We start from the raw sequence: 24,628 nt of genomic DNA, 5'->3' as shown, positions 1-24,628 counted from the left end.
CTGTACAGTATGCAAAATATTGCATTATTGAGATCAGAGGTGTTGGTTAGATTAATGGTAAATATTTAAGTGGCCTAACAAGCATACTTCAAATGATTAGCTTGCCAAATCTGAATCAGGAATGGGGGTCTTCCTCTTTGACACAGCTGCCCTGCTCTTGTCATTACTGGGAACACTGTAACCCACAAACAACAACTTTCCATCCACTGTAATTGCTACATAATTCAACAGATGCAGTGGAATGACCTCCAGGTAAACTTATATTTACTTTGCAGCTGTTAATGACTAAAGCTTTGATTAGCTCCTCTCTTAGAGGATGAGGATCCCAGACCTCACGCTTTGTTTTGTTCTGGAGTCAAAGGAGAGATTCATACCCATCGATGCAAGAATTTAAAAAAATTAAGCGATCTTCTAATTAAGATGGGCCATTTAACAGTTTACAACCAAAGTGAAGCAATTCATTGAACTATTAATAGTGCCTTAAAAATCACAGTTTCTCTCTGTCCTCTAGCTTGTTTAAAATAATCTTTGTAAGGCTTTGACAAGGTTTCTGTATTAAGTGCATTAGCACAGAAATAAACAGAGAATGTAGTAAATTAATGGGCTGTTTTGCCTTAGGGCAAAATGGAGGACGGACCCCCCCATGAGTTCATTTTTCACGGCTTTGGTTATGCTTTCAACACTCTAATTGAATTTCAATGTACATTTTAAAAATGTCTTTATTAAAGTAACTTTTGATGTAAATTGTACCTGATCTATTGAGGCACCTTCGCCCATTAAGTACATTCATAACATGCTCTTTCTGGTTTTATCTTGTCTGTGTCATTATAATTTTTGCTCATGACCAAAATATTATCATGTGAATTGGGAACAGGGTAATTATGAATTTTAAAAATATAAATGTTCTAATATTTAAAACTAAACCTGACCACACTGAAAAAAGTTAAACCTGAAAATTAAGTTCATATATAACTTCATAAAAAGACGTATCCGTGTACATATTTGAGTCCTGAATCCTACAGTATATATATGTATGTGTGTGTGTGTGTGTGTGTGTGTGTATATGTATATATGTATATATATATATGTATATATGTATATATATATATATATATATATATATATATATATATATATATATATATATATATATATATATATATATATATATATATATATATATATATATATATATATACTATAGTATATATATGTGTGTGTGTGTGTGTGTGTGTATATATATATATATATATATATATATACACACACACACACACACATATATACACACACACACACTATATATTTTATATATATATATATATATATATATATATATATATATATATATATATATACACACACAATTATTTTTGAAAATAAATTTTTTTTCAATTTTTTAAATGGCATAATTTATAATATAAAATATGTTATGTTATATAATAGAACATTCATAACTTCATAAAAAGACGTATCCGTGTACATATTTCACTCTTAATTAATAAATATATAATTTAATAAATTTTTCAATAGTGGTCTCAGACCTATGAATCCTACAGTATGCATTTTCGCACACAATATTTAACACGAACATGCTAGCAAATCATCTTTTCCAGACCTCCCTAAGATTTAGACAGCAAATCGCTCAGTATTTACAAGATCACCTAGCGCTTTCACTACTGTCCAAACTCCTCGGGCACCGATCTGTCTAAAGAAACAAAACAATTTTCGGTTTGCTCTGAATCTCTGCTCCTGGGGCCACAGGACCCTTTGGGTGGCTGTCAGACAGCACGTCCACACGGCATCACGCAGACTCATCTCATGTCAGAGAGGGGCATCTCCAGCCATTAGAATTTATCAGCACATACTGTCCCCTGGAACATCATGCCCATCCCCCGTAAGCCCACAAAACAACCAGCCTGCCTCTTGGTCACCATGCCACATCTATTCAAATCAGCCCTTCATACTCAAGACTGCAGCGGAAATTGGTCTTTTGTCACTCAAGATTAACAATCTCTTCCCAAATCCCCACGGAAAATTCCATAGTCCCAATCACTGACGACTCGCTGACTGGCCGTGACGCAAATGTGCCTCACGCCCAGGATGCCGACTGTACTTTTAAATAGAAGTGTTTTAGTAAAATCTATATTCACCATTTCCACTAAACTCCAGAAGGTGGGCAAAACAGGATGGCCGCTCGGATAGGTTCAAGAGTTTCATCAGCTCAAGCTCAAAAATAGACCCTCAAATGCATCATTATCGGGGTTTGTGTATACACACTGAAAGTGAGACATAATCTGCCAGATGAAGTTAGCAGGGAGACGCCTGACCCGATATTTCCTTTGTTGTTTGGTCAGGAAAGGGAAGGTTACTGTAAACCGACTCAAGAGTAAATAATACCTACGTTTCCATAGCAAAGTCACAAACAGCCCGCAGAAACAAAGGATGAAAAGACAATAAATCTAATGATGGTCAATTTTGTTTAGTTTCCAAAGTGTTTTCGAGGGAAATTCTATTTCAGAACAAAGAGGCGACTTCATTTTTCCAGGGAGAAGGGGAAATCAGATGTTTCAGAGATTTTGTGCTTCTTATTTCTTAAAGTGAATAGTTAGTGTATTTTTCCTGGCAGACTTGCGCTAGGTTGTGACAGATATATATGGACAATGTTTTGTTATTCTGTCGAGAAACTTCCAGTATAACAAAATCTGTTTTTAGGGCTCTGTAGCAAGGAAGTTTCAAAGTTCAAGATGTTTGGCCCATGCTCAAAATTTCAGAGCCATTCTGAGTATTTTATTTGTGATCTATAGGACAAGGGTTGAAGCACCATGTTGAACTTCAGACGCACGTTTAAACAGTAACACAGATAAAAAGTAACTCATCCTAGATCTGATGGCCCACAAAAGTGTAAAGTGTAATAAATAAATAAAAGCCATTTGAGGGTTGACTTTACATTAAAACACTGCTGTATTTGTTTGAGCCTGACACATGAAGCAAGTCAAACAAAATCAAATTTGTTTTGACAAAACCAAACAAATCCAACCTCGCTTTGATCTGGTTAGGCGATCACACAATACTTGTAAGAGTGAAAATGTGATGTTTGTTTAAAAAATAAAATCATTTTATATTTTTTATATTCATTCAAAAGCTTATTTATATTATAATATATATTTGTACTTATTTAAATTAAAAGCTTAATATTAACTGTCAAAATATAATTTCAGGTAATGCATTAAAGGTTTGTAAACTAATCAAGGTTTGTTTTAAAAAAAAAAAAAAACAACAATCTAAACAAATTACGCTAAAAAACTAAAGCTAAAAATCTAATCTAAAAATAATAATAATACATAAATGAATAAATACAAATAATAAATATATAAAACTATACCTATCATTCAAAATTTTGGGGTTGGAACAATTTTATGTTTTCAAAAGTCTCTTATGCTGTCTAGGCTGCATTTATTTAATCAAAAATACAGTAAAAACAGTAATATTGTGAAATATTATTACAATTTTAAAAACCTATAAAAATAATATGATCTATAAGTCATGGCAATACATGTTTTTTTACATGACTTTAACTCAAATTAAGTTCTACATTCCACTCATTTTTTAAGTTGGAATGACTTATATAGCCAAGTTGATTGTACTTGTTTTTTCATTACACTGTTTTCTATTCGAATATATTTATATATTTTAAAATTAAATTTATTCCTGTGATAGAAAAGCTGAATTTTCAGTGTCACATGATCCTTCAGAAATCATTCTAATAGGCTGATTTACTGCTCAAGAAACATTCTTTATGATCAACGATGAAAACAGTTGCTGCTTAATATTTTTGTGGAAACAGTATAATATTTTTTTTCAGGAATCTTTCATGAATAGAAATATAGAAAAATAACAACATTTATTTGAAACTTTTTACATATTTTTACCTCGCTGAATAAAAGTATTAATTTCCTTCAAAACAAAAATCTTACTGACCCACAACTTTTGAACGTAGTCTATATATAAAATTCAGTTTGGTGATGTTAATGTCCACCTTTAACCTCTATTCCAGGAAGGGATGGCTAGTAAAACGCAGCAAGACCGTGTTATCGCTCTAATACAAGAGCAAACAGAGGAGTCTTTACCGCGTGTCGTTTTCGCGGCGCTGTACAGCTTACGTGGCTTTTGGTAGCTGAGAGACATGATTATTCAGAGGTAATATTTTATCTTAGCAGTTTGCAGAGCTTTGTTTGCCATTCTTTCAAGCAGGGGATAAAAGAGCAGCCTTGGCGTGCTGGCTCTGATTATGATCTAATTGTTAACATTCAGTGTGCCTTATTATCAATCTGGTGCCTTACAATGAGCAGTTAGAGCTTTGTTAGTGTTGGCAGAAGGCTCTGAGAGAGCGATTCTGCTACCGGTGGTGCATTACAGAAGTACTAGTTAGCGCTAAGGTGGCATGAGAGGAGCCCCTGCCGCCAACGACAACAACAACAACAAACAAACAGGAATTGATGGCAAGCGTTTATTATCTGGTTTAATTGCTCATCATCTGGAGGATCTGACAGTTGTGGTTAATGAGAGAGAGAGGAGAGGTGCGGGCTGTTGGCAGAGGGCTTCACAGCAAAGAGGATGCTGGGAGAAGGGGAGGGAGAGTGGGGGAGTTTGACACCGAGATCTGGAGCAACTCATTCCAGTCAAACAGAAGCAGTGGATGCAAGCGAAATCATTTTCTAATCAAAATATCAGTCAGAAAAAGCTTTCGCTTTATTTCCGCTGAGCTCTTTGCAAGTCTATTAAACCTGGGTGTCATTAACGCACACTCACAAATAGGAATTAGGCCCTGTGTGTAATCAGATGGTGAACACACACAGGATGTCACAAAAACTCAACCCCTTCCTAAAGATCTCATCTGGGCTACAGGCCTGGACACGGTTCAAAAGGGGACCTCCCAGACACTGCAACATCAGGCACGTACGAAACCGGTTCAAACTGACAGGCGCCAGAACAAGACCTCCGTGAGATATAATGCTTCACGTAATGCAAACATCAGCTGCATAATGGACTTTAGCTTTAGCAAGATCAGGACAAGACAGTTTAATATGTTACAGAGCAATACGTGTATAATAACTAAATCTAAATCTCCAAACTAAACCTGTCAGGTGGGTAAGTCTGTCTGTCCTGCTCACTGCTGCATAGATGTCATAGTTAGTAAAGATGATGAAAAATTGTGAATAGATGAAGAATTGGTAGCACAGGATATTGAGAACTGAGCGTTTATCATCACCGAATTACACCGAAGACTGTATTGCAGGAATCTAACCTTTGACCTTTGATAAATCAACATGGCTGCCTTTGAAAAACATTTTCTTTTGCAGGTATACCTTGTGTTTGCTATGAGAAAATCAGCTTATGGATAGATACATAAAAAAAAAAAAAGAAAAAAAAGGTTAAAATAATAAAAGAAGTAGATTTGTAATAATTGCAAGTCATTTTTAGTTTTATTTGATATTAGTGGAGTTCCTAAGTCAGAGACCACTAAGAAAAATACTTATTATAAATAATTTCATTTTTTTTAAAGAAATTATTACTTTCATTCAGCAAGGACGCATTAAACTGATCAAAAGTGACAGTAAAGACATTTATAATGTTACAAAAGATTTCTATTTCAAATAAATGCTGTCGTTTTTAACCTTCTATTCTTCAAAGAAACCTGAAAAAAGTATAATAGTTTCCACAAAAATGTTTTCAACATTGAAATGTTTCTTGAGCACCAAATCAGCATCTTTGAATGATTTCTGAAGGATCATGTGACACTGAAGACTGGAGTAATGATGCTGAAAATTCAGATTTGCCATCACATGAATAAATTACATATAAAAATATTTTTAAAATGTAATAATTTTTCACAATATTACAATTTATACTGTATTTTTATTCAGTATATAGCTTCTGTCAAAAACATTTTTGTAAAAACTTTCAAAAGTCTAAGACCACTAGTGAAAATGTTTGTACTGAGCATTTTTCTATTTTTATTTATTATAAATTACATTATTAACATAACAATTTGACTGAAATGTTGCATTCTTAAATATTTTTAATTTATTTGATAACATACATTTTCTTTGCTTTTAATCAAATCAGTTTTTAATTGTTATTAATTCTTTGTTTTAAATCAAAAGTTCAAAACCCTAAAATATCTATACTTTTTCTGGGTTTAAATTAGATTTGTAATCTCAAATGTTCAATGTGGTCTCAGAATTCAGGACCTCACAATTATGTATTAAAATAACATGTCATGAATTACCCATTATATGTGTAGGACTATTTTTGGAATTGCTTTGATACACAAATGAGAAGTTTAGATTAGGCATAAAGCACAACTGCAAATAGATTTTACATTAATCTTCATTATACAACGACGTATGCAATAAAAGGAAAATTTGGGAAAGCAAATATACCACTCATGAGGCACACTAATAAAAAAAGGCTTTTCCATTAATTTGAAAACATTATAATCAATGGTAAATTGAAGACATGAAGAAAACTGCTTCATCAGCTTTAACTTACTAGGAGGGGAATGATGCCAATGGGAAACACCCTCCCAAAAACCACTGCTGCTAAACTCATTCACAAATATCCCATTGAAAAACTCTGGCACAGCTGAAACACAGCGTATGCCTGCATTCTGCCCACTGCTGCAGATATGCACCCGCACACATGGGAATCATTAGGGCACAAAAGTTGGCAAGTGTCCCTAGCAACCAGCTGCATCTGTTTATGTTTACCTTCACGCTCCTACCAGCTAATGCCATGAGTACATCTGCTACTGTGCAACGAGGCTGTGGTTACATGCATGGTTGACCCATGATTCTGTAATTGCCCAGCAAGTAAGATAAAGAGTCAGAGCGTAACCACCAAAGCCTTCCCTTCCTTTCCAAGAGCCTCTTTCCTCTGCCAGCTCTTGTCCTGTTGTGGAAAGCTCATTGCTGAATCGGTTCAACAAATTGAGCTGCAATTGTAACTTGTAAGCTTGCTTTTACAAACCTGAGCAAGAAATACTAACACTAACGCATGATATTTTCCAAGTCATTTAAACCCTATTTAAAAGGTATATATGTGTGTGTGTATTTAGTGGTGTCAAACAATTAATCGCGATTAATCGCATCCAAAATATACGTTTGTTTACATAATAAATATACACAGTACACACACATATGTATAATGTATATATAAATACACACACATACATGTATTTATTTAAGAAATATTTACATGTACACATATATTATGTAAACAAACATATATTATGTAAACAAACTTTTATATAAACTATACTGTGTATGTATATATATATATATATATATATATATATATATATATATATATATACACACAGTATAGTTTGGTACATTTCATGATATAAGGGTTGTTCAAAAGTCTATTTTGCTTTAATGTCAGTCAAAGGGGACATAATAAATGGCTGATATTATTTAGTAATACTATAAATATATATTATAATATATTATTATATTTTAAGAATAAAGTAAAACATTAACTAGTGGTCTGAGACTTTTGTATACAAGTTAACACTGACTAATGTTTCATTTGTGTAGATTTTGATTTTTTTTTTTTTTTTAAATGAACAAATCGTGATGTTTCAAACAAAGAAGGGCAGTAATAAATCTTCATAAAAAAAATACGAGAACAAAGTTTAGGTAATGTGTGAATGTTTAAATCATATCGTTATCAATTATGACAATTAAAAACATCTCTGAAAGCAATGCAGAATTTAACCAGTGTGTGGTTTCAAACATCTCACAGATGTGCAACTCATATGAAAAAGAAAAGGAGGGGGACATGAAAGGAATTTTTAAGCCTACACTAATAACATAATGGCTCAAAACAGCCACATGAAAGGCTTGAGATGTTGGTGTACTTTGTGCTGTTATTGTGTTTCCTGTTCACAAGTTCATGCAACAGATGCCAAAGAAAACCCTGGCGGCCTGGCCCCCCTCTGACCCCCTGGGTGAGAATTACACTGTGCTGTAGTGCAAAGCTCTAGAGGACACTTAATCCAATGCATACAAATGTGCTCTTGTTTTGTCATTTAATATAGAACGCATACTTTCAGACACAAACACAATTAGGATGAGAAAGAGTGTTCTTTGGTTTGCTCAAATATCAAGACTGTAATCACAATAAATTTTACGAGCGTCAGTGGTCTTTTTTTCCAGATGCTCAGAATTTAGAAGAATATCTAGCCTGGGTTACATTAAAATGGCCTGCCCTTTCAAAAGTCTAATTGAATTCATTCAAGCGTGGGAAATTGCGTAGTAAAGGCAAATTAACTAACCTCACATTTGAGGTTGTTTTTCCACTGAATCTGAGTGAGTATGTACATCAGTGTCTTATGAGTAAAATAAATTACAGCCATAAAGCATCAGTCATGCATATGAACTATATATATGTGCACTTTAGAGCAACTGACACTGACCTCAAAATTTTGCAAAGTTTTACCCAGTGATCATTGCCTTGAAGTGAGCTGGAATGTTTTGCAAAAGCCAAACACTGAACAACACTGACCTCTTCTGGCTGTTCATCACACTGCCACTGAGAGCTTGCTAGCCAGCAGCAAAGTGTAACTATAGAGACAAAATAAGTACAGTAAAATTACAGTTTTACAACAGAGATCACATCCTGGAAGGAAAAACACTCTTATGTTGACGCCAGAGACCAGGCTTCATCAAGAAAACATCTCTGGTGGTTGTCCACATTGTGATCATCCAGACCACAAACACCCAACGGTCAGTCATAAGATTATCTGTCATTTGTTTTTATTTTCCTGCAGTATTCAATACACAGTATGCAACATTTGAAGTGGATCAAAACCTTTCATCAAAGTTGTCCTAAAACCTTCTTCTTAAGATTAGCTTTTTTGATCCACATCAAATGTTGACTACTTATATTTTATTATATATATACAGTACAGTCCAAAAGTTTGGAACCACTAAGATTTTTAATGTTTTTAAAAGAAGTTTCGTCTGCTCACCAAGGCTACATTTATTTAATTAAAAATACAGTAAAAAACAGTAATATTGTGAAATATTATTAGAATTTAAAATAACTGTACTATTTAAATATATTTGACAAAGTAATTTATTCCTGTGATGCAAAGCTGAATTTTCAGCATCGTTACTCCAGTTTTCAGTGTCACATGATCCTTCAGAAATCATTCTAATATGCTGATTTGCTGCTCAATAAACATTTATGATTATTTTCAATGTTGAAAACAGTTGTGTACTTTTTTTTTCAGGATTCCTTGATGAATATAAAGTTCAAAAGAACAGCATTTATCTGAAATACAAAGCTTCTGTAGCATTATACACTACCGTTCAAAAGTATTTTTTTGAAAAGAAATTAAAGAAATGAATACTTTTATTCAGCAAGGATGCATTAAATCAATCAAAAGTGGCAGTAAAGACATTTATAATGTTACAAAAGATTAGATTTCAGATAAACACTGTTCTTTTGAACTTTCTATTCATCAAATAATCCTGAAAAAAAATATTGTACACAAATATTTTGTACAATTGTACACATTAAATGTTTCTTGAGCAGCAGATCATCATATTAGAATGATTTCTGAAGGATCATGTGACACTGAAGACTGGAGTAATGATGCTGAAAATTCAGCTTTGCATCACAGGAATAAATTACTTTGTGAAATATATTCAAATAGAAAACAGTTATTTTAAATTGTAATAATATTTCACAATATTACTGTTTTTTACTGTATTTTTAATTAAATAAATGTAGCCTTGGTGAGCAGACGAAACTTCTTTTAAAAACATTAAAAATCTTAGTGGTTCCAAACTTTTGGACTGTACTGTATATATATATATATATATATATATATATATATATATATATATATATATATATATATATATATATATATATATATATATATATACACACTCTATGTAAAGGATAACAAATCATAGGCTAGCAACAACAATTATTACAGTAATACTAATAGATAAATAATCTGAGGTCATTTTTATTAGAATCAATAACTGAGACGCAAGATGATACCACTTACTGAAAGAACTAAGTAATTAAGTTGAATTGTTTGTTTATTATTATTATTATTTATTCAAGTTTATCAAGTGAAAGAAATTACATTATGTCCATTTTCTTTTATTATACACCATATAGTATATCGGCAGACTGTACATATTTTGGTAACACTTTATTTTAAGATGACGTACAGTAGTTACACATTATTACATGTACTCACTATCAGCATTGGGGAAAATTACTTTTAAAAGTAATGCCTTACAATATTGCATTACTCCCTAAAATAGTAACTAATTGCATTACTTAGTTACTTTTTATGGAAAGTAATGTGTTACATTACATTTGTGTTACTTTTTGTCACCTGAGCATGTTTTTTGATAGAACTTTTATTTTTATTTTTTTATTTTTGGTAAAACTAAAGGGCATTTTACAGCAAAAGTGACATAAATAAGCCTCAGGCTGAAGAAAATGCAAATTCACGCCTGTACAGTAGAGGGTGCAGCAATAAAAACAAACATAAGTCAACTAAAGTCATTTTTGCTTACTGGGATGGTTGAATTGGATCATCGAAGGTCAGCAAAGACATTGGTTAATAAAGTGAGATTAAATACATAAAGTATATTTGTGTAATTTAACATATTTAAATAATTATTACATTTGTGTAATATTCTGAGTTTGCATTTCACTGCTTTATTCATTTTGTGAATACTGAATGTTTTTGTGTAAATGAGATGAGTAAATGCTCTCGTTTAGTTTAGAACTACAATACCCATCATGTTCACACACAGCACACACAACGCTACTTATGATTTCTCTCAACATGGAGGTAGGACAGCTGTAAGTCAATACATGGGAAAACAAAGTAACTTGCGTTACTTATTTGAAAAAGTACCTCAAATATTTTGTTGTAAATTTAAAAGTAATGCATTACTTTACTAGAAATCTGATTACGTAACTCGCGTTACTTGTAATGCGTTACCCCCAACACGGCTTACTATAGTAATAACAGTAAATTATGCAAAATTACAAGAAACTAACCCTAAACCAAACCCTAACCCTAACTGTAACTCTACAGTAAGTAAACGTATATTACTCAGTACTTATTTGAGTAAGTACAATGTTACTATGTCACCTTAAAATAAAGTGTAACCCTTATTTTAAATTAATGTCATGTCTAGTTGATTGAAACCCGATTTCGAGGGAGATCTCACGACACCGGTCGTGGCCGACCGTGAGTATTAGAAAATGTCAGACTACTGAATGCCACGACTGACCAATTAGAATTAAGTATTCCAGAGAGCTCTAAATACACAATCATACAGTACAAAAAGATTACAGAAACTGTTCTAAAGATACTATAATATTACATTATGGCAATTGCTAAACAGAAATTGCTAAACTGTCAAGCACTTTGTCTTTCAGGCAAGTGACAGGGAGAGTCAGTGAACAACTTGAGAATTAACACCAATTTTTATGCTAGATACAAAATGTATTACTGTTCCACATTTACTTCTGAGAGAAACACACACAGCTGAGAGAGTTCAGAGACAGTAGCTTGTTTTTAACTGGCATGACCAACACAGTCTTAGATGTAATCATTCCCTGCATGTGATTCCAATGGCACTTTGCTTGTCAACGGAAAAGATGCATGGGTCCACTTGACTGTTGTGTTGTAAATCCCAGTCTGAGTGAAAATGGCGCTTAAATGTGTAGCTGTATTTCAAATTGTGATTACATCTGCAGTGATTAATGGACTACCAATTGTAATAGTGTTGTATGGAAAATCACTGACACATGTGCAGTTGGTACCTGCATTTCCATCCGTTGTGCATTACGGCCCCTCACAGTTGACAATGGAGAAGTCTCTGTCCTGTTTTAGGCTGCAAAGTGTAACTGCAATCACTTTTTTCCACCATCTCCATTTATGGTGAAAGACGAGATGATGTACTAAGAGCCTCGGTTGTTTGGATTTGTTGGGTTGGTACGGAGTTCATGCTGGTTTCTTCATCTGCTGTCTGTGATACTGTAGATAGAGTCTTTAATGGCATGGAAGGAGTAAACTCTTTGTTGAAATCAGCTGGCTCGTCTGTAATCCCCTCAGCAGAATGTGTTGTGAAATTAGCTTCTTTTGGGTCATCATGCATCAAATGTGATTTTAACATCTCTGAAAAACAATTGTGTCAATTTTAGTTTGGAATATCTGATTGAGGATTCAAACTATCAAAGAGACACTAACCTGAACATGGTGAGGTGTTTTCCATGGTCCAGAGCATTTTGTGATTTGTCTCTTTAAAGGTGAGAACAGCGTCTATCTTGTAGAAATTTTGCTGAAGTTTCTGACCTTCCTGACCAATGCACTCCTAAAAAATACATAAAAAATGTATTGTATAGTTTTAACTATATAATAATTACCTGATTTTACCCAATTATAAATGATAATGAAAAAAATAATTTAAAATAAATGAAATAAAAATGTAGAGATCCATATTTCAAAGCTTTAAAACTCAAAAATGTAACATATTTAATGTATTTTAAAATGTAATTTATTCCTGTGATGGCAAAGCTGAATTTTCAGCAGCCATTTCTCCAGTCTCAGTGTCACATGATCCTTCAGAAATTATTCTAATATGCTGATTTGCTGCTCAAGTAACATTTCTTATTATTATCAGAGCATCATTTATGGAAACTGTGATACATTTAAAGTAAAAATTTAATACAATTTATACCTGCATGGCAATAATCATTTATTTGAAATAGAAAGCTTTTGTGTCATTTGAAATATCTAAAAATATTGTCTTTTTTTTTTTTCAATTTAACGTAACACTGTATTTCTTTAAAAAAAAATCTTTAATGGTAGTGTATATGTATAAGTTATACGCTACTAACCTTTTTCTGTTGAATGTGGGGCGTGGGAATGATAAGCTGCACAAAGTCGCTTGTCTCTGACCAGGTAAATGTGTCAGTCTGTTCCACAATCACACTGCTAACTGACAGGGTCTCATTTTGATATCCACCTCTCTTGGTCAAGCCCATGCGCCGTTTATAGACATGTAGCACTGTGTCTTTAGATGGCAACTGGTTCACTGAAAAAAGTTGCACAGAATGGCTGTTGAAACATCTAAGTGACAGAAAAATTGCAACATAAAGAAGATAAATGCTATGATATGACCACAGTAACAAACCATTTGGGCAGGTCGCCTCCATGCTGTAGGCATAATGGCCACTGACCAGTTTGAGAGGTAAGAAATGTCCTTCAGATTTGAAAACCTAAAAGATTAGAATACTTTTAATGCAAATAAACCTGCTGTTTAATTGTTTGAAGCACATGGTGGATTAAATAAGAGGTTTATAGAATTCTTTACCTAGTTTAGCTACTTTTAACCAGTGGTGCAAATGACTGAGATTCACTGGGGGACGTTAGTTAGAGATTTTTGTGTTGTTCATATTTTTAAACCACAGATGCAGAAAATCGCACTATATTTATGTATGAAATTCGCATAGTATTTGGAGGCTATTATGTGGTTAAAGACATTTTAAACTGGAGTGAAATTCACTCCCAAATCCCCACCCATTTCCAGCCCTGCTTTTAACTCAACATTCAAGAACCAAAAATATGCCATTCATTTACAAACCACTAGGTGGTACACTTTAGTGAATAATTCTAGTTCAAGCAGGTCAGAAATTTACAAGGTCTGGGGGCAAAAAAAGCAACGAAAGTGACAAAAATACTCCTCAAATTGAAAATGATGAATTCCCTTCTTTTTTTTTCATTTTTGAAATGTCTGGTTATATATATATAAAAATGGCTGTCCACCAACGTTTACCATCCAACCTGACAGAACTGGAGAGGATCTGCAAGGAGGAATGGCAGAGGATCCCCAAATCCAGGTGTGAAAAACTTGTTGCATCTTTCCCAAAAAGACTCATGGCTGTATTAGATCAAAAGGGTGTTTCTACTAAATACTGAGCCAAGGGTCTGAATACTTAGGACCATGTGATATTTCAGTTTTTCTTTTTTAATAAATCTGCAAAAATGTCAACAATTCTGTGTTTTTTTGTCAATATGGGGTGCTGTGTGTACATTAATGAGAAAAAAAATGAACTTGAATGATTTTAGCAAATGGCTGCAATATAACAAAGAGTGAAAAATTTAAGGGGGTCTGAATACTTTCCGTACCCACTGTATATATATATATATATATATATATATATTTATTTATTAGGGCTGTCAAAATAACGCATTAATTTCGATTAATTAATCTGAGAAAAAATAACGCGTTAAAAAAAATAACGTAGGTTAATCCATTCCGTATTGACCTTTGAACCTGGAGCCGTTCTCGTGTGCGCGAGCTCTTTCAAAGTAAGCACCATCTTTGCACTCTCTCTTCCTCACACATAATAATCTAAATCAACTGACACAATGCTAAAAGTTCGTAAGACCGAATCCATGTTTCACGAGGCGCATTCGGAGAATGTTTTTCCTGAATAACCGCTGGGTGTGAATAGTGCTCAAAAGAACGTCACCTCATCTTCTCTGACAGGCGCCCTGCACGTGCAGCTGACATAAACCACACTTTCAGTAAACAAAAAGAAAATCCTATCCAGTGGTGAAGTGTTTTCTGTGTTGACAAATCTTTTGCGATGTCCTAATAACAGTCGCGATTCGCACGCAACGCGTCAACGTCCGCTAATGTCCAATTCGCGACCTAATGACTCATTTGAACAGATTCATTTTAATGAATCATGACAACAACTGATCTGTCCACACGGTCTATAATGAATCGTTTACACGAACAACTCTGAAATGAGAACATAAGTGTGCTTACCCCATTTAGCAAGAGTGGTTAGAAAAATTAGCCTTAATAATCCACAATATTTTCAGGTTATTTAAATGACAATGTGTAGTAAATTAGGCCTACCTATAAAATCAGTTAGTTTAGACTGGAGTGAGGTGAAACCAGAACAAAGCAAGTTGTTGTTAGCTAGGTGCATTCAATTGTATATGGTAGAAAATTATATTATTTGTTAATATAACTTCTAAATGCTACTATTTAATACTTTTCAGGTTTAGCAAAAAAGCATCTTCTCTTACAAAGCTATAAAATTCTTTTTTTTTGTCTGCAAATAGGGCTAGAGAGAATTACAGTGAGAGTGACGGGTACTTTATTGTCAGTATCGGGCTCGCAGATCACGTGGGTAGGGCACTTTTTACTGTTTGTGTGGATGACCATGTCTGTCACCACCGAAGACCATTTTTGACCCAGGAAAAACCCTGCATTGATTCATTTGAATTGAAATATTTAATACTTTCACAGCAAAAATTATGTATGCGATTAATTTAGATTAATTAATCACAGAGTATGTAATTAATTAGATTAACATTTTTAATCGATTGACAGCCCTAATATATATATACAATTTTATTTTAATTAATTGTTTAAATTTTACTATTTGTCAAACACAGACATGCAAATATTGCCACCTAAAGGAAAAAATATAAAACATTTCCAATAAATTAATTTTTGCTTTGTTACTAAACCATTACAAATTCTCACAGCCACAATCTGACATCACAGTCTTACCTGCACAGGACTTAAGATGGTGCCCCTCCTCCCTTGAACTGTTATGTTTGGTTTGTGCATTTCAACATTTACTTGAATAAGACTGGAATCCTCCAAAGCCACCACCAGACTCCCTCTCAAGGCCAGAGACCAGTCGAGCTGAGTGGAAAAATCACATCAGAAATATTTCAAATTAGATCCATTCATCTCTTGACATCAAATATCAACATTTACTTATCAACATTTAGAAATTACCTCATTATTCCAGTTATCCACAGGGATCTCTCTGGTAACCTTGAACACAAAAAGAGCTTTGAAAAAATGAAAAAAAGAGAAAGAGAGAGAGCAAGAGAGGAATTATCACATCAACCTAATTCTTACCTGAATGATGTCTGAATCACACTGGATGTACTCTCTGTTAGGAGGCGCTAACACCGCTGGACACTTCATCATAAACTTTTGAGTCCTTCCTCCAAAACGACTTACTCTCTTCAGCAGGTTCAGCACAATGACATAACTGCCATGCTGAAAAATCATGTTATTCTGTGATGCAGTGATAAAAAAGCGACAGATTTTTACCTGTAACACAATATGTTTTAGTGACAAACAGGGACATTTTCTGACCTCTAACTGGACAAAACATCCACTGTACATGACTCTGAAGATATAGTTCTTGTCTAGATCTCTGCGCAGGGCAAACCCACATGAAGACAGCTGATGGTTTAGATTCTCCATGGACACCAGACCCACTGGTAAGAGCAAGAGATTTATAAAAACTATTGCACAGAACATATTTTAAAAAAATAGTTTTTCTTGCTGTTTAAAATAGCGGTCATACTCACACCTTGCACTGTCTGTGCACTGTCACTGTCTTAGACATAAGGAACTCTTAAAGTAACTTAACATCACCATATTAAGTATAAAAGTAGTATATTATTTATGAAAAGTCTATATTTATAAAGTTTTAGTTAACATATAAGTTTATGTTTTTTTTTTATATCATTTTTATTAATTTAATATATTTGATATACTATAAGATTAGATCAACTTAATTTATCTCCCAAGGGGGAAACTCATGCATATATATATATATATATATATATATATATATATATATATATATATATATATATATATATATATCCTATATCACGTATAAATCACAAAATAATTATATCAAAGTGTAAAACATGTAATGTTGATACCATAATTTTTTTTCTCAGAAAACCTTTATATTACTGGTGAAAATTTGATCTTTAGATCATAGATCCTTTTGTTTTCTTCTCTTATTTTAAGTTTAGTTATTCAAAACCCATATATCTCACCTTGAATCCTTAATATTCCAGAAAGCCAAAGCCTCAATCCCTCAATTCTCATTCTATGGATCCAAAGTTCCATGTACTCAGAGAAACATTCCACATCACCCTCTAGGAAAATGAAAATCAGTAATTTCTCCTTAATTCTTTAACTACAGTGCAAAGAGCAACATACTATAAATAATTACCTGTCATGCTAGCAGATGGACCCCCCATCCAGTCTCTCTTCTGAAGTCGCAAAACATTTCCCCATATGGGCAAAATGAAGTGTCTAAAACACAACAATAATAATTTCAGTAATATTACATGAGAAAATACTTCAAGCATAAGCATACAGTTACTTACACTGTAATAAGTAAAACTCTGGTGAGCATCAGCATGGTTCATTGCACGTTGGTTCATGAGGACAGAAGTGCTTTTATACTGCTAAAAAGTCAGCTGTGTTTGGCTTTTTAGGTTACAAGTGAGTGCGAGAGCAAGGAAGGCTGACCCACCTCATCATAAAATTAGGCTATACAGCATGCACAAGTGTGAAAACAGCAATGGAAGGAGGGAAACCTGCACCTGCATGGCAATAAAAATCTCTTCTTTTCTTTCTTTCATTCACTTATTATGCCTTACATGAGGCTTTATCTTTTCCAAATAAAAATGTCTTTGCCACTTCATGAGTTAGTTGTTATCAAAAGCTTTCCAAGACTGTGGCACAATAAACAATTTTTGCTATTAAATTGCATATTTGTCAGTATCATTGTGGGCAACATAGCGTAAATCTGGTCCTGCCATTCTTAGCAATTACAGTACTATAAGAAACAATTGCAGCTCTTAAGGACACCCATAAGAAGGCTGACCAAAACATCACAGAAACCCCAAAGTGAAATATTGTGTGATAAAGCCATTCAACACCTCGGTTGCACACTGCACTGCTAACATTACAGGCCTTTGTCTTTAAATCTATTGTTTTACAGTGCTTTTGTCTGTTCTTGGTCTGATGTAACAAACCTGTAAGATAAGGTATGAGGAGAAGCTTTCAACATTACAGTGGATTCTTGCATATTTGACATTATTTCAGTCTCTTTAAATAGAAATTACAACCTCACCGGCCCATCATAATCATGAACAGACAAGACAGAATCACACCACCTGATACAGTATACCACAAATTAGGTTATGCGTTAAAAAAGTTCACATATTACATTTGCAAACCCCTCCATGTGCTGCAATGAGACGCTCCAAACTTATGATGTCATTCCTTCAGTGACGCATCTGGGTGGCCATTTTATCAGTTTAGGGGGTCGGAAACAGAAACTGGATGCATTGGTCCAATCGTTTTCTTTATTTTTATTACTTTAAACCGCTTGTTTTAATCACAATCGGTAGATAATTGTGTACAGTCGATGAGTTGGTATTTGCAAAGCGTGGCAGTTGGCGGGAACAGGGTGCGGCGCGCCATTCATTTCTAACGTGCGCGCGGTTAGCAAATAGCTTAGCTTAGCTAATGGCACCCCGCATTCATTGACAACAGTCGCACGCAAACAATAGATAAAACACTTGTTGCCATCAAATTTGTGGTTGTGTTTACTTTTGAAGTCTTTCCGGTTTACTAGTTTCAGTTTCAGCTCGGTTGGTTGTCTTATAACTGAATTATTTATCCGCTCGGAAGCTGTTAGCACAGTTCTCGGCGTTATCATGACGGAGTGTTATATTCGCGTCGCGGAGGATGAGAACGAGGAGCCGATGGAGATCCCGTCCGAAGAAGACGGCACCGTGCTGCTGTCCACCGTCGCCGCGCAGTTTCCCGGTGCCTGCGGCCTTAGATACCGTAGCCCCGTGTCTCAGTGCATGAGAGGGGTCCGACTAGTGGAGGGGGTTCTTCATGCACCCGAATCAGACTGGGGCAATCTGGTGTACGTGGTTAATTATCCAAAAGGTATGATCAGATCTGGTAATACTATGTTTATTTGATTGCAAGGACATAATTTGGGAATTGTTGATGCACAGAAAACATGGTCTTATGTGATCCGTTGCATATCCAAGTCCTAATGCATTTTGATGTGCATGTGAATTCAATCTATTTGATTTTTACTAATTGGATGCTCTTTTCAGATAACAAGAGGAAGATGGATGAAATGGATGCTGCATCGGCTGTGAAGATCAAGAGAGGTGTGCAGAAGACATCAGATTTGATTGTGCTTGGGTTGCCATGGAAAACAACAGAGCAAGACCTTAAAGATTACTTCAGCACTTTTGGAGAGGTGATCATGGTGCAGGTTAGTATGAACAAACCTAAAGGGATAGTTCACCCCAAACAAATAAAAACTAAAATGTATTCACTGTCATGTCATTACAAACCTATATGATGGGTTTTCATCTGTGGAGCATAAAGGAGAAGTTGGTGGATGGTCACTGCCAGGGACTTTGAGTTCTAGAGAGAGAGAGATGGAGCCTGTGATGCAGACCAAAGAGTTGTATTATTTTTATATAGAATTACATGTGACCCTGGACCACAATACCAGTCAGTTTTTGGGAATTGAGATTTATACATCATCTAAAAGCTAAATAAATAAACTTTCAATTGATGTATGGTTTGTTAGGATAGGACAATATTTGGCTGAGATATTTTAACTATTTGAAAATCTGGAATCTGAGAGTACAAAAAAAATCAAAATATTGAGAAAATTGCCTTTTAAAGTTGTCCAAATGAAGTCCTTAGCAATGTATATCCACTCACAAAAACAAAATTTGATATATTTACAGTAGGAAAAATACAAAATATCTTAATGGAACATGATCTTTACTTGATATCCTAATGAATTTTGGCATAAAAGAAAAATCGATAATTTTGACCCATACAATGTATTGTTGGCTATTGCTACAAATATACCTGTGCTACTTATTACTGGTTTTGTGGTCCAGGATCACAAATAGTGCATAATTTAGAGGTGGATATTGTCTAGTACCATGAAATCCTCTCAAAATATTAAAGAATAAATATTATATAGTGTCTTTGTTTCATAACAAAAAACAAAACTATTGTCTTCTGTCAATTTCGACTGCTGAGGATCACAAGAGCCATAGTTACCATTCACTTTCCATTTGTATGGAAAAAGCCGCTCAGAATTTGGCCAGAAATAACTCCTTGGAGTTCCATGAAAGAAAGTCATATAGGTTTTGAAAGACACGAGAGTGAGTAAATAATGACAGAATTGGGTTCACTCTTACTCAAATGTAGTCATGTATCATGCAGTGTGACACTGAGCATTTCCTGTTCCCTCAGGTGAAGAGAGATGCAAAAACTGGAAATTCTAAAGGATTTGGCTTTGTAAGATTTACAGACTACGAAACACAAATAAAAGTCATGTCCCAACGGCATATGATCGATGGAAGATGGTGTGACTGTAAACTCCCCAACTCAAAGGTATGTCTGCAACACTGTCACATAATATCACACATAGTTCACATTTTGGTATATGGGTCATTGACGAATACGGTTTTTAAAAGTGTAAAAAAACATAATGGAGATATAATTAATTTTGAAGTTTTATTAAGTGTTAACAATGGGATTATGTGGTTTTTATAATCAATTAACACTGCATAATTTTAATACCATTTTGCTCTATGATATGATGTTATAAAATCATGCCTGAATGAAAATATATACATTTATTATATTTTTAGATATTTTAATCACAAATGAAATGGCTCTATTGGCCTTTGGACGGATAAACCGAATGACCTTTGACACTTCAAAAATTTTTAAAATAAAATGATATGTTGCAAAATATAATTCAATAAAAGAGATCTAGTTGTACTAACTTGCATACTTTTTGGAAGTCATATCTTTGTTTTTTATTATTTTATATTAAGGCCTTTGGACAAAAAAATGACCCGTCATGTCATTGACCCATATAAGTTATTTGCGTTTAGAAGTATTAAGCTCTTTCAGATTTAAATTTGAACATATACACATTTCATCTTTCAAATGTTTTGTGATGCCCTTGTCGTTATGAACACTGCATGAGTAGACCCTGTTTTCTATTAAATGATCTAGTATTTCCTGGAACAGGCTGGTCCTGATGAGCCTATGAGAAGCAGGAAAGTGTTTGTGGGCCGCTGCACCGAGGACATGACAGCCGATGAGCTTAGACAGTTTTTTATGCAGTACGGCGAAGTCACAGACGTGTTCATCCCCAAACCTTTCCGAGCTTTTGCCTTTGTCACCTTTGCAGATGATCAGGTCAGTCTCCTATCTGTTTTGGTTTCGTGATTTCATTCTCTGCTCGTGTTAACGGATGTTTTTTTTTCCCTCCAGGTTGCCCAGTCTCTGTGCGGTGAGGACCTGATCATCAAAGGAACCAGTGTGCACATCTCCAACGCTGAGCCTAAGCACAATAATAGTAGGCAAATGATGGATCGTGGGCGATTCGGGGGGTTTGGGGGGCAGGGCTTTGGCAGTAGTCGCAGTCCAAACAGCAATGTGAATTTTGGGGCTCTTAGCCTGAATCCAGCCATGATGGCAGCTGCTCAGGCAGCCCTCCAGAGTAGCTGGGGCATGATGGGAATGCTGGCCAGTCAGCAGAATCAGACCGCCGCCTCTGGCACTACCCCTAGCGGGCAGAACAGTGGTAGTAGAGATCAGAACCAGAGTTACAACCCAAGCAGCAATAACTACAACACCGGCAGCTCAGCTAGCCTCGGGTGGGGGGCGGGTACTAATTCAGGCTCGAGCAGTGGGTTCAACTCCGGCTTTGGGTCTAGCATGGAGACAAAGTCCAGCTGGGGAATGTAGAGAGATTTGAACTGGGTCATGAAGTATCCTAATATCTAGGTTATATGGTAAGTATTTTGAGAGAAGAAAGTTTAGTCCGATATTATGTCCCTTAAATATTTGCCTTTGATTTTGTAAAACTCTGAATGTTCTTCGTATACATATAATGATTGCTCTTTAAGATTCATTTAGTGGTTGGAATTGTTAGGAGTGAAATGAACACTATAAGATTTTTTTTCTTTTTCTTTTTTTTTCCCTTATGGATAAAATTTATTTTGTGTCAGGCATTATTTCAGTAAGCCCACATATCTGAGCATCCAGTACATTTAAAGATGCTCCATGTGGAAAGCAATTTGAGTTGTTCTCTGCAGTTTTTTTTCCCTCAACGTTTTTTATGGTCAAGCCTTCATAAATCTCTTCTACAGTTCATCACCTCTTTTCCAATTTCCCGGGAAGAAGCCCCTCGTTGGCCGCAATGTTCGAGCGATCTCAGTATCAGTTCCCTTCTTCCCATGTGTAAATGCTTTGCCATCAAAGAGCACAGCTTCACTCTGCATATACTGTGTTAGACGGTGGGTGTTGTCTTTTTTTCCCCTTTTCATGGATGAAATCTGTCCGCTTTTTTGAGAGCTGAGAGTGATATGGTGATGGATTGTTGGTGCGCCACGAGTGAGAGACTGAATGAGCGAACGCACTGAGAGAGAGAGAACTTGAACGCAAGTGTGCGATGCCGAAAAGCGACATGATGACTGTGAGAAGAACCTGTGTGAGCGAGTGTGAACAGAGGCAGCGAGTGTTTTTTTTCTGTAGGACCATCAGAAGGACATTCATTTACATTCTTCCGTCCCTCTTGTTCTGTCTACCTTCCTCCCTTTTCTGATATTGCAATCATATTTAAAGAGCTGCATTTAAAAAAAATAACCCAAAAAAAGAGAAAAGATATATGTAGTGGAATGTTTAAGTGATCTACTAAGTATTTGTGTTCTTGCTTAATTTGATGTGAATGCTGTGTATGGTGTGTGTTCTATCTCGCTGTTACTGAACTCATATGTGTGAACGTGATGTGATGCTGTCTGTGGGCGGGGCTCTGGGAGTGGGCGGTGAATGAGGGCGAGCGTGAGCTCTGAGTGGCTTAACTGGGGTGATGTATTGATGATGAAAGTGAAGAATGCTTCAAGAAGAGGTTGCTTTTGTTATGTGTTTTGAATGCTTTTTATATGTTTTGTGAATCTAAGGGAACTCGAATAAAAAAATAATAATTTGACTAGTTATTTTGATAGTGGCTTATTTGTTTCAAGACATTAATTGAATTGCAAACACTTATTTAATTCGCATGTATAGGAACGTTGGACTCGGATGGCCCAGGTTTACCTCAGAACCCTGAGTGAAGTCAATAATGGGAGAGCTGAAGACTGAAGTTCACACAGTCCATCTGTGGAGACTGCTGCTGTATGCCTTTAACCTGAAAAGGGACTACTTCACTTCACTGTAACCAGATTTCCCTGGAATCCTTATTGAAATTTCAATGGACAATTCCCAATTGGCCGGAGTGCATGACTAAAGACAGTACAAGGCCAACTAAAAGCAGAGTTAAACCAATGCGTTTATGGATCAGTCCCATCACAAATGACTTAACATCCATGCTTGTGTATATCCAGCTCTGTTGTACGCAAGACGTCAATGCAGTCATTGATCTTGCTTTTAAAGTCGTCCTTTTGTTTGATTGCTTTCACATGATCTGTCCCACTGTAAATATAGTTTACTTAAAGTTGAAAAGGCCTATTTTCCATACAGTGTCCTGTTGTGGGTGAACAGATAGGATTTTGTGAATGAGGTTTGTGTTATCAATGACTTGAATCACTGACAGGATTTCCATTTTTTTCAAAATACATAATAAACATACACAGAGGAATTGTATCTGTTTTTATTTTTACCTGAAAGGTGTAATTGTAAACATTTCATGTAAGTCTTTAAGTGTAAAACATATAACTCATTTGATTTAACCTACTGGTTTAGTACATTGCAAACATACTATTAAATAGTTTTGCTGTGTCTTGTTTGTGGAAATATCACCATAAAAACTGCAGGTAGTTTCACCTCAGAAAGTGAATAACTGCTGAATATAATTACTAACTTAATAAATTTTTTAATTCCTTGCTAAACTTTAAGTGATGATTTGAAGAAATTGTTCTTTTTTTTATTTTTATTTATTTTTTGTCGAATCATTTAGATTCTTCCGTAAACGTATTATTTGAGTTATGAGGTTGACGAGCCATTTTTGGTGGGACTACTGTCCTAGGCGGATGAACATTAAAAGTCATACAGCCTATAGGTAAGTCCTATGAGTGTTACCAGCACGGGTATAAAATTTATAAGAATATAAAATACATAAATATTATGAAATATCCACAAAATTAAAAACAACACTAAAATAGCATGCAGTTGACCGCAGTGTCCGTTACTATAGCAACAGTAGGGTCATGAGCATTGATTAAGCAAGTTGGTTTAAAAGCGATAATATTTCTCGATAAGTCTAAGAAACGTGTTTTTTTTTTTTTTTTTTTTTTTTTTTTTTTTTTTTTACTTGTATTGTAAGTATCCTATTTTTAAACCAATGAGCCAAAGCTATTTTTGAATAATCGAGCGTTACAAATGCTGTCGATGATGTCAACTAAAGCCACATGTCCTGTCTAATATTACAGTTTGCTTTTGATGTATAATATACTACATACCTGTCAGATGATTTCATTGTCAGTTAGGTTTTAAAGGGTTAGTTCACCAAAAAATGAAAATAATGTCATTAATTACTCACCCTCATGTCGTTCCACACCCGTAAGACCTTCGTTCATCTTCGGAACACAAATTAAGATATTTTTTATTAAATCCGATGGATCAGTGAGGCCTGCATTCACAGTAAT

At 34.8% G+C, this 24,628-nt stretch overlaps 2 protein-coding genes across 8 annotated transcripts in view; one reads left to right on the top strand and one right to left on the bottom strand.

Annotated features, from left to right (window-relative positions):
• Positions 1–18,208, bottom strand: part of lg24h1orf127 (linkage group 24 C1orf127 homolog) — a 76,994-nt gene extending 58,786 nt beyond the window's left edge. The window contains exons 1-12 of one of the 2 annotated variants that reach the window (XR_007182968.1): positions 17,291–18,208; positions 17,134–17,216; positions 16,955–17,056; positions 16,254–16,378; positions 16,011–16,154; positions 15,885–15,923; positions 15,651–15,788; positions 13,251–13,335; positions 12,955–13,151; positions 12,305–12,428; positions 11,878–12,232; positions 8,572–8,630 (exon numbers count right to left, since the gene is read on the bottom strand). Coding sequence is in view for 1 of the 2 variants with exons in the window: in XM_048178258.1 (XP_048034215.1) it covers positions 11,991–12,232; positions 12,305–12,428; positions 12,955–13,151; positions 13,251–13,335; positions 15,651–15,788; positions 15,885–15,923; positions 16,011–16,154; positions 16,254–16,378; positions 16,955–17,056; positions 17,134–17,216; positions 17,291–17,325 (1,314 nt within the window). In the remaining variant the exon portion in view is untranslated. Of the gene's footprint in view, positions 1–8,571; positions 8,631–11,112; positions 12,233–12,304; positions 12,429–12,954; positions 13,152–13,250; positions 13,336–15,650; positions 15,789–15,884; positions 15,924–16,010; positions 16,155–16,253; positions 16,379–16,954; positions 17,057–17,133; positions 17,217–17,290 lie in introns of those variants that run through there. The other variant, XM_048178258.1, reaches the window with a different exon arrangement.
• Positions 18,209–18,216: 8 nt separating this feature from the next.
• Positions 18,217–23,872, top strand: tardbpa (TAR DNA binding protein a). 6 transcript variants are annotated; one of them, XR_007182970.1, is made up of 7 exons: positions 18,217–18,872; positions 19,049–19,212; positions 20,220–20,360; positions 21,009–21,179; positions 21,255–21,339; positions 22,136–22,282; positions 23,052–23,872. XR_007182970.1 is itself a non-coding variant. In XM_048178263.1 (6 exons), exons 1-6 carry the CDS (start codon positions 18,632–18,634, stop codon positions 22,228–22,230), a joined length of 912 nt encoding a protein of 303 aa, XP_048034220.1. In that variant the 5' UTR covers positions 18,217–18,631; the 3' UTR covers positions 22,231–22,974. The 6 variants fall into 6 exon arrangements, 4 of the variants coding, with proteins under 4 accessions (XP_048034220.1, XP_048034218.1, XP_048034219.1 ...); XR_007182969.1 differs by having other exon boundaries at positions 20,994–21,179; XM_048178263.1 differs by lacking the exon at positions 23,052–23,872 and having other exon boundaries at positions 20,994–21,179; positions 22,136–22,974.
• Positions 23,873–24,628: the final 756 nt, after the last annotated feature.

This window comes from Megalobrama amblycephala, linkage group LG24 (assembly GCF_018812025.1).
Source record: "Megalobrama amblycephala isolate DHTTF-2021 linkage group LG24, ASM1881202v1, whole genome shotgun sequence".
Classification (NCBI taxonomy): Eukaryota; Metazoa; Chordata; class Actinopteri; order Cypriniformes; family Xenocyprididae; genus Megalobrama; species Megalobrama amblycephala.
Note: the sequence above shows the minus strand (reverse complement) of the source record. Positions and strands in the feature narration are given on the sequence as shown.